A 14,597-nucleotide genomic window follows, 5' to 3' on the forward strand; every position below is an offset into this window, starting at 1 on the left:
ATATATGGGTTTGGAAATATCTGCAGTTTCAGGCATCCACTGGGGGTCTTGAATGTATCCCTCATGCATCAAGGGGGAACACTGTGTAGTATCTGGCACACAGTAATTGTTCAACTAACTTCCAGAAAACATCGAACACATAATTAGGAAGTGTCCAGTGTAAGAAGAGCTAGATAGTGAGAAACTGATAAGCTGAGAATGTTAAATGATGAATCGATGTTTTCAATTATTGAACCATTGTGACAGCATCATGATGACAGATTTCATTTATTGCAATATTTGAGAAACCAGACTAAGCCCTTTTTATACTTTATTCCACACTATCCTCAAACAACCTTATGAACCACATACAATTTTTATCCCTATTTCATAGATGGGACCACAGTGGTACACAAATCTGATGTTACTATTCCACTGTTATTCACTACTATGGAAAAATTCAAGACTCCATGTTTATCTGATACCAGGGTTAATACTCAAAACATTTAAAAATGGCATAAACACAAATCAGAATGGGACATGGACCAGTAAGAATGGCCACTGTCCATAAATTACCAGTACAACAGTACTAGTGGGTGGTTACTGAGTGGAAGCCCTGCCTGACTGCACACTTAGTAAAACTCCAACAGGCAGCAACAGAGCCATAAGGCTATTTGTGAACCAACAGAAGAACTTTCTAATGATTACGCATGTCTGAAAGTGAACTACTTTATGTGGTAGTGACTATCCCATCCCTGGGGTATGATGATTCCTTGTTGGGGAGACTGCAGAAGAAATTCTGCCTTTAGATGAAGGTAAGGCTTGTCAACCTCCAAATTACTCCTCACTTCTAATTTCCTATGGCTTTGTCATGGCCCATAGTTGTTTCACAATTATCTGGAAAATCGCAGTGTGGCTTCCATTTATTAAGCACTCCTGATTTTGCAGGCATTATTGTAGGAGCTGCTCATATTTTTCCTGCTTTCTTATATATAATGTTATTATACCTATTTAACAAAATTTAAAGAAATTCAGTTTATTAATTTGCCTAAAGTCATACAGCTCACAAATTGATCCCTGATGTAACTATTCCAAAGCCTCTTAATCTCGCTAACATACCACACTCTGCTTTTTAGTGAGATTATTATTCTTTCTTAATGTTTGCATTATATAAGAATGTATAATGATTTGGGTGATGATGTATCCTGGAGTATGAGAAGGAACAGTAAGTTTTTCCCACAGCTTATTGCAAAGAAGATAACTCAAAGCAAATGGGTATCATAAATTAATATAAATGAGTAGCTAGAATGTATTGAATGTTTTTATGTAAGACTGTATATTCATTAGAATATATCCTCACCACAGCCTGTGAAGTATGTATAGCTATCTTCATTTTACGGATAAAACAAATGAGGTTGAGAGATGCTGAGTGTCTTGCCCAAGTTGCCCGTCTTGTAACTGGCAGGGCCACTATGTAATTCAAATGCTGCTGTTCATTGCTGGTGATAAACACCATACAAAGAGCCTCACTGTCAACATGTGAATATTACAGTGGAAAACTGCATAACAAGGTTTGAGCAAATGAAATATCCTCATATTATGTCTTAAAAGGATATAAAACTGTATGCATTATATATATCTATACCATTGTATAGATGCCCCCCAACTTACAATGGATTATGCCCTGATAAACCCATTGTAAGCTGAAAATATTGTAAGTCAAAAATGTGTCTACTTTGCCTAACCTACCAAATATCATAGCTCTAAGAGGACTAAAATCATAGTTTTATACTTCAAAGCTCTTTTCAGAGCTCTGTGTCCAACATGCATAATTGATCAATATTACGTGTTAAATAACTAAACCTGAAAGAATAAAGCTTAAGCTTTATATTATAATGTATTCTGGGCAAAGTGAAATTGAACTTGGACCAAATCACAGGTTGCATATTAACGAAATCCTTAACCTAATAGAAATTATTAAAAGCTCTGCCAGTCTAGTTAAATGTTAACCTGTACACAAGCAGTTCTCTTTGCCTTTTCACATGGGTTTTCACAAATGGGTGGCTTTGTGTGAGAAACACAATTGCAAAGCCCTTTTGAAACTGCTTGATGCATACAACACAAAGAAGGCAGATTCTCCTGTTTTCACAATGTGTAATTCATGCTCATTCATTATTCGGTAGCTCGGGAGCAGGTGCTGAATAGAACACATCAACCTAATACCCTCATTACTGCACTGCCGTTTTGTTTTGAGGCTCAAGTGGCCCTTCTGCTATGAGAGTTAGAAAAAGAGAACATTTGCAAGGGCTTGTGGTCTACTGAAAAGAAGATTTACCAAAACAAAAAGAAAGGGCATTTTCTTAATGCCCACAGTTGATAGCCTAAAACCAAAGTCTATTATTCCACTGCAACAAACAGAAACTATTATCAACACATGAAAGAAAGCCAGCATCAAATAGAACACACACAATGTAAGTAATCACATAATTTTTAGACTTTAAGTTTTCTCATACTGGACATGTAGCTTTGGTAAAATGGAAAAGATTTAACTTTCCTAATAGATATATAAAAGCAAAACAAAACACCTTGAGCAAGAGAAATGGTATAAAAAAGCCACAGATACTGAAAATATCTTCCCAAACCTGAAATACAAAAGTAAGCAAAGATAGTCTCTGACATCATTAAAATAGGTTACCATATACTAAAGCCAATGGACTTGACTTACTGAATATTCTCTTGGATTACTTTAATTTCACAAACAATACTAACAAGTTTTGTCACTTGGTCTTCTATCCCATAATGTATTGTAAGCAGCATGTTAAGAGTGAGGACAGAAGGTGCTCTGAGTAGCACCTACTAGAGAAGCAAAGATGAAAATATTAGCAGCAAAGAAAACAATAAAAATGTATTTACTACATTCATTTGTTAGAGCTGCTGTCACAAAGTATGACAAATAGTGGCTTGAAGAACACAGAAATTTATTTTCTCACAGTTCTGAAGGTAGAAAGTCCAAAATCAAGATGCCAGCAGGGCCCATGCTTCTTCTGAAACCTCTCAGGGAAACTCCTCCCAGGCATCTTGCAGCTTCTGTGGGTATGCTGGCAATCTCTGGCATTCCTTGGCTGATGGACCCATCACATCAATCCCCCATCTTCACCTGTCATCCTCCCTGTGCCTCTCTACAATCCACATCATATTCACTCTATGTACGTTCCTCTGTGTCCAAAGTTCCTCTTTTCATAAGGACACCAGTCATACTGGATTAGGGCCTACACTAGTGGCCTCATTCTAACTTGACTATCTGGGTAAAAACCCTCTTTCCAAAAAAGATCACAGTCTGAGGCACTGGAGGTTAGGAATTCAACAAATCTTTTTGAGGGAGCACAATTTAACATATAGTACCTACCCACTAAAATACGTATCTAAAGTGAAGTTTTATGCCATTGGGTAAATAGCACTGAACAGCTCATCTGATCTTGAGGATATCTTATTATTATAAGAGTGAAAGTAAGGGCATCTATATTTAGAACAGGGCCTTTGAAGACGGTAATTCTACATTTGAATCTGGTCCCCATATACTGACTGTATATTGGCATGTTGCTTATTCCCCTCAGAGCATTGTTGATTATGAAGTTAGGTGTGGAACCTGCCAATTAGCACAGTACCCAGTTCTTGGTATGAGCAATAAGTGATAGCACCTGTTAAGTCATTTAAAAAGTGACATAGGTACTTTGTAGTATAAATTAGTTAAAAAACTCTGATGAGCTGAAAGAAATAAATACTTCCAGGAATTAGAAAAACATCTCTCGGCCGGGCGCGGTGGCTCAAGCCTGTGATCCCAGCACTTTGGGAGGCCGAGACAGGTGGATCACGAGGTCATGAGATTGAGACCATCCTGGCTAACACGGTGAAACCCCGTCTCTACTAAAAAATACAAAAAGGGCGAAGTGGTGGGCGCCTGTAGTCCCAGCTACTCGGGAGGCTGAGGCAGGAGAATGGCGTGAACCCGGGAGGCGGAGCTTGCAGTGAGCTGAGATCGGGCCACTGCACTCCAGCCCAGGCGACAGAGCGAGACTCCGTCTCAAAAAAAAAAAAAAAAAGAAAAACATCTCTCCAGATGACTCATTCCCACATGCTTCAGAAACCTGAGGTGTCACTGTGTTGGCAAATTTATTTATTAGGAGCTTACCTGTCACTCAGCGATCATTGACTAAAATGATTAGCTGCAGAAAGTTCTTATTTTTTCCTATAAATTATCATCTCAAGAAAATAAAATGTGACTGCTAAGTTAGTATAGTGTGTGAGAATTAGACACAAAGGTGACATTCCAGCCCAGATCTCTGCCTGAAATAAACTAAAGACCTCAGTTAAAACAAACATAATTTTGGCCCACAACCAAATTGCAAACAAGACCTTGATTGGTAAATGTGCTAATAGCCATTTATCACAAGTCACTATCACAGGCTCTCTAGACAGGTCACTACAGTTGGGCAGCCTTCTGGGAGGGGAACGAGTGTGTGGTAGAGCAGAGGAACAATGAGGAGGTCATACTTGGAAGAGCAGCCTACCAGGGCAGAGAGGAAATCATCCTAGAGTCTTAGATATAAAAGAATCATTTCTGATCACTAGTTGAAACCTCCTCACTTCTTCCTTGACAGGGAAGTTCAGGACTATATTTAAGGTCATAGAAGAAATTGGTATCGAACTGTGATGCAGTGCAACTTCTTTAGAGGAAACGTGGTGAACAGACTGTACGGTGACCCCAGGATTCCCAGCTTTTGGTGTTCACACCCTTGCATAATTTCCAGCCGCTCAGCATGGGCTGGTTCCATGGTTTGTTTCTAACTGACATTACATGGCAGATGTGATGGTCTCACTTCTGTGACTGAGTTATGTTACAATGTTATACATCATTATTCAAGTATATGTACTCTGTTGTCTTGCTAGCCAACTCACTCTACAGTATTCTTCTCCTTGTTAAATTTGAAGAAAGTAGCCACCATGAGTCCTACAGCCACAAGGAAATTCCTTCCGCCAGCATTCTGACTGAGCTTGGAAGAGGATGTTTGCCCAGTTCAGCCTCCAGAAGAGAACCCAGTTCTGGCTGACACCTTAATGGCAGCTGTGCTGAGAATCCAACTAGACTGTGCCCAGACACCTGACCCAAAGAAACTGCGAGCTGATAAAGGTATGTTCTTTCTGGTCACTGGGTCTGTGGGAATTGGTTACACAGCATATAAAACTAATCCAGCATAGTGAAAAGGCAGCCCAGAACCCCACATGCTGTGGACACACAGAGGAATGTGTGGAATAAATTGAGAACTTGGTGAAGATGACATCCTCCACAGCAACCTGTACCTTCGGCACTCTCCCAGTGGTTACATGTACATACTGTCCTCATTCATTTGTTCAGTCATTGAATTATCCAGCAAGTACTCTAGTTTAGACCCAGGGCAAGTTGCTGGAGATTAAAACATAAGTGAGGTTTGTAAATAAGTGAGGTGTAGTATCCACCCATGAGGGCTTAAGTATAGGAGAGGGAAACAGCTTTTTATATAGAATATCATGGTCCAGAGGCTACAATTAGAGATATAACCATGAGGATTGGGAAGATGCAGCTAAGCATACTCTGTGTGTGTGTGTGTGTGCGCGCCCGTGTGTGTGTGCGCGTGCGCGCACATGCACATGCATGCAGGCACACATGCATAGCTTGGGATATGCACATAACAGCTTTCATTCTTTATGGCACATGCCACAACATTTGATATTAATGTTGAAGTGTTTACTTGACTTTTTCACACTATGATATTAACAACTTCACATGATAGGGGGATTGTTTTGTTCCCCATGGGGGCCTGGCATTCAGAACACTGGCAAATAGGTACTCAAGAAATAATTTTTGAATAAATACTTGGACTAGAAGCATTATTTCTAAAATTTTTTTCTTCACTGTCAAGTTACTGATTTCTAGAAGAATGATAGGAACTTCTCATAAGCAGCTACTCCAGCCCAAGAGGTCATGTGTAAGAAATAATTTCTATCTACATCTTATACAGTCCCTGAAATGAATCTGGAATCAGTTATTGGTTCCAATGAGTACAGCAAAGAAAGCAAAGGTGATAAATAAAAATACTACCATCCTGTGTTTTTCTAGACAGTCATACATTTTCTTTTATTTCTCTTCAACATTTTGATACTCAATAGGAAATGAAATGTTTGCAGCTCTCTCTATTGTACTGCAATTACTGGCACAAATTGCTCTAATTAGATTTTTATCTCATTCCTATAAAAATTTAGAAAACAGTGAGTTATAACCTCATTATAGTGGGGGGTAATTCCCAGAGGGAAAACAATCAACCATCCACTCAAATGGTATTTTGACCCAAGATGATTTACTATTTAATTGTCACATACAATCCATCTCATTAGCTTAAATTCATAATTGAGTCTTCTTTAAGATCTGACAAGGGAGTAAACAGAAATTTGTCTTTGGAATATAATATTAAATAATTACTTTCCACCAGATTGTTCATTGGAGAGGCTGTGGCAATCAACAAATGGAATAGGTCTAACCCTGTAGAAGAGATTGTAATGAGTTTTGTTTTCCTTATTTTTTAAATAAAAGCAAATAATCACTTTGTCCATAATTTAAAGCATTTATTTGCAGATTTCAAGTAAGCAAAAGAGAGTATTATGCTCCAAACTGTCCATTCTTTGGAAACTAAAGCTGTACTCACACAAAAATTTGACTTCTTGACTAATAAGAAAGTTGTCTAATTGCACAATTTAAACCTAACGGTTATTATGCAACCCTGTGTCTTTAACAACTATAGAAAAGAAAGATTCTGAAATTGAAGAGAACTAGCTGAATATTCTACCTCTTTGGGAAATGACCAAAAGTTCAAGTCCATGGATTTTTAAACATCCACAAAATAAAACTCCATTTATGTCTTAATGGGGATGTATGGCAGAAACAGATTTTATGTTTTTTTTTTTTAAAAAAACATCACTACACTAGACATTTCTGGCAGAAAAACTGAAGTGAAAACAGAATTTTAAAAGGAGCCCCTCCTATGTTAACTCAGGGAAACAAGTGGGGACTTTCATCCATTGAACTCCTCTTGCTAGGCTAGACTTCCTGTGTGCTTTGGCTGTTAAAAGTCCCCTTTACATCCTCAGCGCACTCATGAAACTTGTTTTCTTAATCCAAACCACCTTCTCTGAAGTACTTGTTTTTCTCACATAATTTAGCTTCCAGTTTTAGGCTGTTCTCTGTATGAGCTCTCATGAAACTTGTTTTGTGACTCCACACCATCTTCTCTGAAGTACTTGTCTTTCTCACACAGTTTAGCTTCCAGTTTTAGGCTGTTCTCTGTCTGTTCCACATGTGCCACTTCCATCTGTAGGTGCCTGAGGCAGGTGGTCATGCATACGTGTCCTGTGCTCTCCTCAGAGCTGCAGCCACGCTGAACATCTGCAGGCTGGAGGGTGGTGAAGAGCTCTGCATTTCCTAAACATGATGCTTTCCCCACTTACTAGCCATGCAACCACGGGCAAGTAATTTTTCAGAACCAGAGTTTCATTGACGGTGAAATGGGGACAAAGCACCACCAACCTCCTGGAGCTATGGGAAGACTGAAATAACTCACAACAAGTGCTTAGCAGGCAGCCTGGTACCCAGGAAGCCCTAAGCAAACAGCAGCCTACTGCTGCTCCTACTTCCATGTATTGCTGACTGTTTATGGGTAATTTTGAATCTTCTACCATGTCCAAAGGCAAAATGTAGATTTTAATCTAAAAGTAGGAAGTCACGTATTTTATATCTTCAGTTTTATGCAGATGGCCTCTCCTTGTCCGGGAGATTTACTGTACTTTCACTGATGCTTTTTTTCATTCTCACTTCTAATTTGTAGGAACTCAGCATGTATTTTACAATCTAATCTTTCTAAGTAACTAAAAGGTGTTTTGTTATCTTGAAGTCAAATACAACATGAATCATGCTGATTGTTTTGAAGAAGGAGATTTTTAAAAGAATTACAGTATTCAGAAGCCTATATCTCTTCTGTATTGCTTTTTGCATTTTCTGGCCCAGGAACCCTAGTCTCAGAATGCCAGAATTATTATCATTTAAATTCCTTAGACAAGGGGATCACTGCTTTTTTTAAACCATGCACATTTTTTAAAAAGCTATTTGACACCATTTCAAATTGATATCTGGTATTCTGAGAGCAGAAAATCCTGGTTAATCAGAACACTGTCAGAATTAAAACATCTCTTTGAAGCCGGGCATGGTGGCTCACATCTGTAATCCCAGAGTTTTGGGAGGCTGAGGCAGGAGGATTGCTTGAGCCCAGGAGTTCAAGGCCAGCCTAGGTAATATAGGGAGACCCTTTCTCTACAAAAAATAAAAAACCAAAAAACACTGCCTTGAAAAGCCTTAATGATGTTGACATAGGTCCTGAATTGCCGAGATTATTGATGGCTTTTGACTCTTCCCAGTGCCATTATTAATATTAATAGCATCCTCTTTATCTCTCAGAGTATCTTGGTTTGGATGATAAATTACATGCTTAACGTAAAGACCAAGGTACAAGTAGGTCTGAGACCTTTGGATTTAATGTCCTATATTTTAATCTTTCCTATTTGTAAGCCTGAACTTCTGGTCAATCAGTCATTCATGTGGCTCATTTTTTTTTTTTTTTCACATACTGATCATACAATGAAAAGCAAAACATGCAGAGTTCACAATTTTGTAAAGGAGACAAATGAATTAATTACACACCAAAATGTCACAACTCCTCAGAAGAGGTACAAAAGGGTATGAGAGCCTGTAAAATATAACATCTGGGAGGTGGGAGGAGAGGTGCATAGAGGCTACAGAAATGCACCTGAATAGTTTTTGATGCCAGAAGGATGTCACCTCAACTTAACACTGCACTCAAAATGTCATCGTGTTTGCCTTCCATACATTTACCATGGTGAGGAGACATTTCAGTACAAGAAGGCTCTTCTGAGGATGGGAACTAAGTAATAACTGTGGGCGCGATTCAAGGGCAAAAAGCCAGAAGGTTAATCCTTGGTTTATGATTTAAGTGGCAAAATGATGATGATGATGAGAGAAAAAGAGAGGGAAAGAACAGAAAAACAGTATTTGGTGTTAGTAAGCTCCTTGGGGAAAAATTGTATCAAGATTTTTGTAGGTTTTCCCTCCTGAATTCTTCTTGGAACACAGTTCTAAACACGTGGCGAAAATGCTCAGAGAACTGGTCTTTTGATGACCAAGAACATGAAGCCTAAAGAAAGAAGGGACAGAACCCAATTTCAAACAGGAAAAGGAGAGAGAGTGAAAAGGCTCTCAGACCATGCTGGTTTCTCAAGGTCACTGCCTTCTTTCTGATATCTGTGATGTCACAACCAAGATAGGCTGTGGTTGGCAATTTTTGGGAGAATGAATGAGCATGAAAGTTTTGAGAGGGACTCCATAGACTAACAAGTATGAAGAGTTTCTCCTCAGAAAGAGTTATGAGGGACCAGTAAACCAGTACGGGAAGATGAGTTCTTGAGAACAGGATTTCTAGTTATTGAAAAAACACCAGGTGTGCAAATTCGCTTCTGAGATCCTATATGATTAACTGGTCTGCTTTCATTTATCTGGTGCCTGAAGAGCACATTTCCAATACAAACAGGCCCTTCCAAAGAAGGAACATTAAATAAAAACTAAATGTAGAGGGCCAAGGCCGAACAAAATAAAAATAAAAATAAATAAAAGAACTGGCCTGTGGTACCTGCACAGAGAATCTATAAATTGTGATGCTTCATCTTCATCTATAGGCTCTGTACTCATCAAGATAAATTATAGGCTGAGTACAGTGGCTCACTCCTGTAATCCCAGCATTTTGGGAGGCTGAGGCAGGAGGACCACTTGAGGCCAAAAGTTGGAGACCAGACTGCGCAACATGATGAAACCTCATCTCTATATAAAAAAAATTGAATATAAATAAAGGTTTAAAAAAATAAATTACAGGTCAATGGCAACTGATTGTGGTCAAATATTTTATCTAGCCAACATTTTACTAATTGAGACATAATTGTACTTAAAATCTCAGCAAATTCTTCAAGGATTAGAGATGACAGCAGCAGAGTCATATGTACTGATTTTTCATTTAATGATGTATAATCAATGCATACATTTCATATGTGTAAGTAATGTGAATTGGTATCATAGAATTCTGACTTTGAGGTCAGAGAGATCTAGGTTTAAATCCTGGCTACTCTATTTGTTAGCTATTGGTCCTTGGCAAATCTTTGAGACAGTTTGTTTATCTGTGTAATGGGAATATTATAATGAAATGGGGAATCTTTGCTGAGTTTTCAGGATTTAATAAACTAATGTACATAAAGTACCTAGGAGTGCCTGGCACATAGTAAGTCGTCAACCAGTAAGCAGTAGTTGTTTTAATGTTGATTTGTTTTGATGTTTGATATGCTTACAATTCTTATAAGTAAATCCGGGTGATAATTTAATGTAGACAAGCCATGATTTTTTCATATGTAATTCTAGTCTAATTATATCTGCTCTGATCATTTATCTCAGGTTATTTCAGAGATCGAATTAGATACTATATATAAAATCATCATTAAAACTACAAATTTCTTTACTATAAAGTATTATCCTTTTCTGTCCATTATCTCTATAGCTTTATGGATTCTTATGTTATTTGTATGTCTTTATTTACTACAAATACTCTAAATGCAGAAGACATTGCTATTGCTTTCTCTACCTCCATTTGCAGTACATACATTAGGGATTAATTTAATATAGACTGCAGGACAACGAATATTAGAAAGACTCAGATTTTTTCCCAAATAACTTTCTTTCTTTTCATTCTATTTCTTTCCCTCCATGTGCAACCTCCATTTAATTATTTATTTAATATTTATTAGGTTTCCATATGCCACCTTTTCTCCTCTTTGTCTAAGCTTAGTTATAAAATAGTACCAAAATTCACTGATTGTGATCTTATTGTTTACTGTGACCTTGGGCAAATTAAGCTCTAGGTGTTCAGTCTTTTAAAAAATCTACAAAATGAGGACAATCAACCTACCTCAGGGTACTGCTGCAAGAATTAATGAGGATTAAATGTCATGTTCAACAAGAATTTACTGAATTAGCCAGTTGTGGATTCTCTCCTTGCATTACATTCATGGCGGTCTCCTTGGACTTGACTGACCTGTGAATGATGCGCTGGCTCTGCAGGTAGTCCAGGGCCATGACCAGCTCACAGATGAAGAGCTTCACTGTTTCTTCCTTGAAGCGGACATTCTGTTGCAGGTGATAACGCAGGTCTCCACCCAGCAGGAGGTCCACCACCATGAACATGTCTTCCTCATCTTGGAAGGAATACCTGGAATTGCATTAGAAGAGAAAAGTTATCAAATATGTTTACACATTAAAGAGTCTTAGAGGCAAATGAGACCCAACAGATCAGAGCAGAGTGTTCTTGAGCTAAGGGCTCAGACTTTGGGAGTAGGTGGTCTATCACTAGCTCTATCACCTTAGGCCTTTAGTTTCCTCATGTGTCACGTGAGAATAATAACCATATTTGATCACCCTGATGAACAAACAGGGTAATTATAATACTTATTGTCATGCCTGACTTATAGTGAGCACTCAATAACTGTTTGTTCATATGGTGATAAAACACAGAAAATGAAATGAACCCAAGTAATCCATTTATTGCTAATGGTTGTATCCTAACCGTATATTGCAGAAGGCCCATAAAATATGAGCTATGGGAACTCCTTGAACCATTCTCATGCCCATTTTTCTATACTAACAACATCATTGCCCAGCAACATTATAACAAATCATGTCCCACGTTAATGATAAGGAAAACATATAAGAAGGGCAATGAAGAAGTAAGCACACAGTACAAGGAAGTAATTCACTCTCTTGGGGATGGGAAAGTAAAGGAAAGCTTCTCAGTAGAGGTAAAACCAGAGCTCAATTTTGAGGAATGATGATCACAGTAATAACTAAAAAATAACGCTAACATCTCCTAATGTTTCTACTGAGTGACTTTGTGGGCTCTGACACACTCTGCAAGTGCAACCCCAGTCTTTCCTCATGATGCTGGTCCCACGCTCCCATTCACATGAGGAAATGCACAAAGTTAAACACCTGACAAATGGTAGTGCCCAAACGTTCTCCAGGTGCCAAAGTAAAATTTGAAAAATACCAGAGAAAAATAGGATGCATGCAAGCACAGACTTGAGAAAGGACCTAGTGCAAGCGTGGAAAGGAGAATAGCTTGGATTTGCTGCAGTAACAGGTATGAGGGGGAAGCTTGCGTCTGGAGAAGGTGGCAGAGGCCAGATCCCATAACAGAACCCTGTGCACACATCTGCAGTGACCCCTAGTCACTGAAGTAGGCAGGATCAGACATCGGGGAGTGTAGGGATGAGGAATTAGAAGAGGAAATGAGACACAGAGAGTAGAACTGGCCTCTGCTGTGTACAAACACTAGCTTGTAAAAATGCATTCCTACCTCTGTGATGTATTTTGTTTCCCTCAAAGCACAGCCATGATTTCTAGCCACAGTCAAGTTTTCTGTATGAACACTGCTTTGACACGTTTCTTTAGACATAACGTCATGGAGATCACATTTTAAAGTTTCATTTGAATCAAAGAATTAAGTGCCTGCAAGCAGTGCCCAGGGATGCACATCACTTCCTCGTGACAAATTATTTGCTGAGGAGATAAATGTAAAATATCAATGATGGGAGAAATGCACTTAGTACATTTTCTTCTTTATAATTGTCATTGTGCTAAAGGAGAAAAGGGATACTTACACCAGAAAAAAAGAAATTCAATGAAGCATTAATCTGAGGTGGTAACACCCTAATGAGCATTAACAGCACCCGATAGTTCAACAAATTCTGTTTATCACTGAAGACTGATTTACACAGAATATGTCTTGGAAAAATTAAGCTCTGTCTAACAAAACTCAAAAAGTGCTTTGTAAAAGCCTGAGAAACATATGTTTGGTACTGCCTTTTGGGAGATACTATTCTTCATCTCAATGCAATGACTGGCTGGTCATCTCTGCCACTGGTGTATTGGGCATGAGGAAAGTTCCTTGGTTCTAGGCAATGTGGTACATCAGCCTTCCAACTGCAGCAACACACATTATATTCACTGTGTTTTACAGGCCATTCAGTAAACAATATTGAACTGGTGAAACTGTAATCATGGCTGGGACCTGCTGCACTTCAGGCTGTTCTCCGCTAAGGTAATAGAAAGAATGATTGATTGTGGGATGTAAGCAAGGCCTTTTGGGATGAGTGGCAGATGGGATAGGGATAATGAGGTGTGTGAGGGTTTGGTACCAAAAGTCAGGAGAAGAGAGTACTAATCATAAACATAATTAGATGCCAATGCAAACCACCTACTCAGACCTGGTTAGCATACAGAGCAGATGTGATTCACTCCTTGCTGTTGACTACGTTAGGCTGCCAGGTGTAGTTCAGAAACCTGGTAACAGACCAGTGGACTCTTCTCCTACTATTCCATTTAACTCCAAGGGAGCAGAATATATTTCTTAAATTCAACCTGAATGAACATTTTTACTGGGACTTGGGTTAAGCTGTTTTTATTCAAAGAACAAAGTGATAAAGGTGTCAGTTGTGGCAAGTTAATAACAGTGTTCGAATGTGCAGGGGATTATTAATCAAAGACAGAAGAGGCCCAGGCAAGAGACAACATGTTTCCCTTGGCCAGTAGAAATATAAGTTTATTTAATCATGGAGGCACGTTTGGCTCTTAAAAATCACCTTTCTCCTTTGGTACATCAGAGCTAAAACTCTCCATCTCAGATTCTTAATTCTCAGAGGGAGAGAAGATAAATATTTTATTATCCAGAACTATGCCCAGTAAAATATGTGAACATAAAACAATTGGGCAATATCTAGAATATTCAACGTCGTATCATCTGATTTTTTAAAATGAGTAAGAGCTTCCTTGTACCTCAACCTTTCATCACAGCCTCACTATAGCATTTCTACAACTTTCTTTGGTGGGATATCATGGCTTATTTATTTCTTAGTTGACAGCTCCAAAATTAACAAGTCTGGTCCCAGTGCATTTGAAATTCATTGCAAAGTGTGCTCAGTAAGGAAGATAACTAATAAAAGATCACCACCCTGTTCCAACCCTACTCCATCATGCTTGACCCAGACCATTGCAATAGGCTATTCATAGCTCTGTCTGCGTAATCTTGGACCTCTTCAATCCATTCTCTACTTTGCAGTTATATTTTTACAATGTGAGTTTTATCATGTCATCCAGGCTCAAAATAACCTTCACCTCTTTCCATGGTCTACAAAAACCTGTGAGGTCTGGCCCTGTTTATTTTTCCAGCTTTATCTTGAAGATCTTTTCCTTCCATTCTCCAACTAGCAGTTCAGGCCCCCTTCAGCCTTAGAAGCTTGTGATGTGGTGTGACCTGTGCCTGCACTCATGATGCTGTCCAGTACCTGATTATATTCTTTTCACCTTTCAAGTCTCAGCTCAAGTGTCACTTCTCCCAGAAGCCTTTTCCAACACTCCATATTAAATG

At 38.7% G+C, this 14,597-nt stretch overlaps 1 protein-coding gene across 2 annotated transcripts in view; it reads right to left on the reverse strand.

Moving 5' to 3' along the window:
- STK32A (serine/threonine kinase 32A) overlaps positions 1 to 14,597 on the reverse strand; it is a 157,275-nt gene that overhangs the window by 52,944 nt on the left and 89,734 nt on the right. For both annotated transcript variants that reach the window (XM_033180746.1, XM_033180747.1), the window contains exon 5: positions 11,211 to 11,384. In XM_033180746.1, the coding sequence (XP_033036637.1) occupies positions 11,211 to 11,384 (174 nt within the window). The remainder of the gene's footprint in view (positions 1 to 11,210; positions 11,385 to 14,597) is intronic.

The sequence above is a fragment of the Trachypithecus francoisi genome, unplaced genomic scaffold, assembly GCF_009764315.1.
Source record: "Trachypithecus francoisi isolate TF-2019V2 unplaced genomic scaffold, Tfra_2.0 Lachesis_group2, whole genome shotgun sequence".
In the NCBI taxonomy this organism is placed as follows: Eukaryota; Metazoa; Chordata; class Mammalia; order Primates; family Cercopithecidae; genus Trachypithecus; species Trachypithecus francoisi.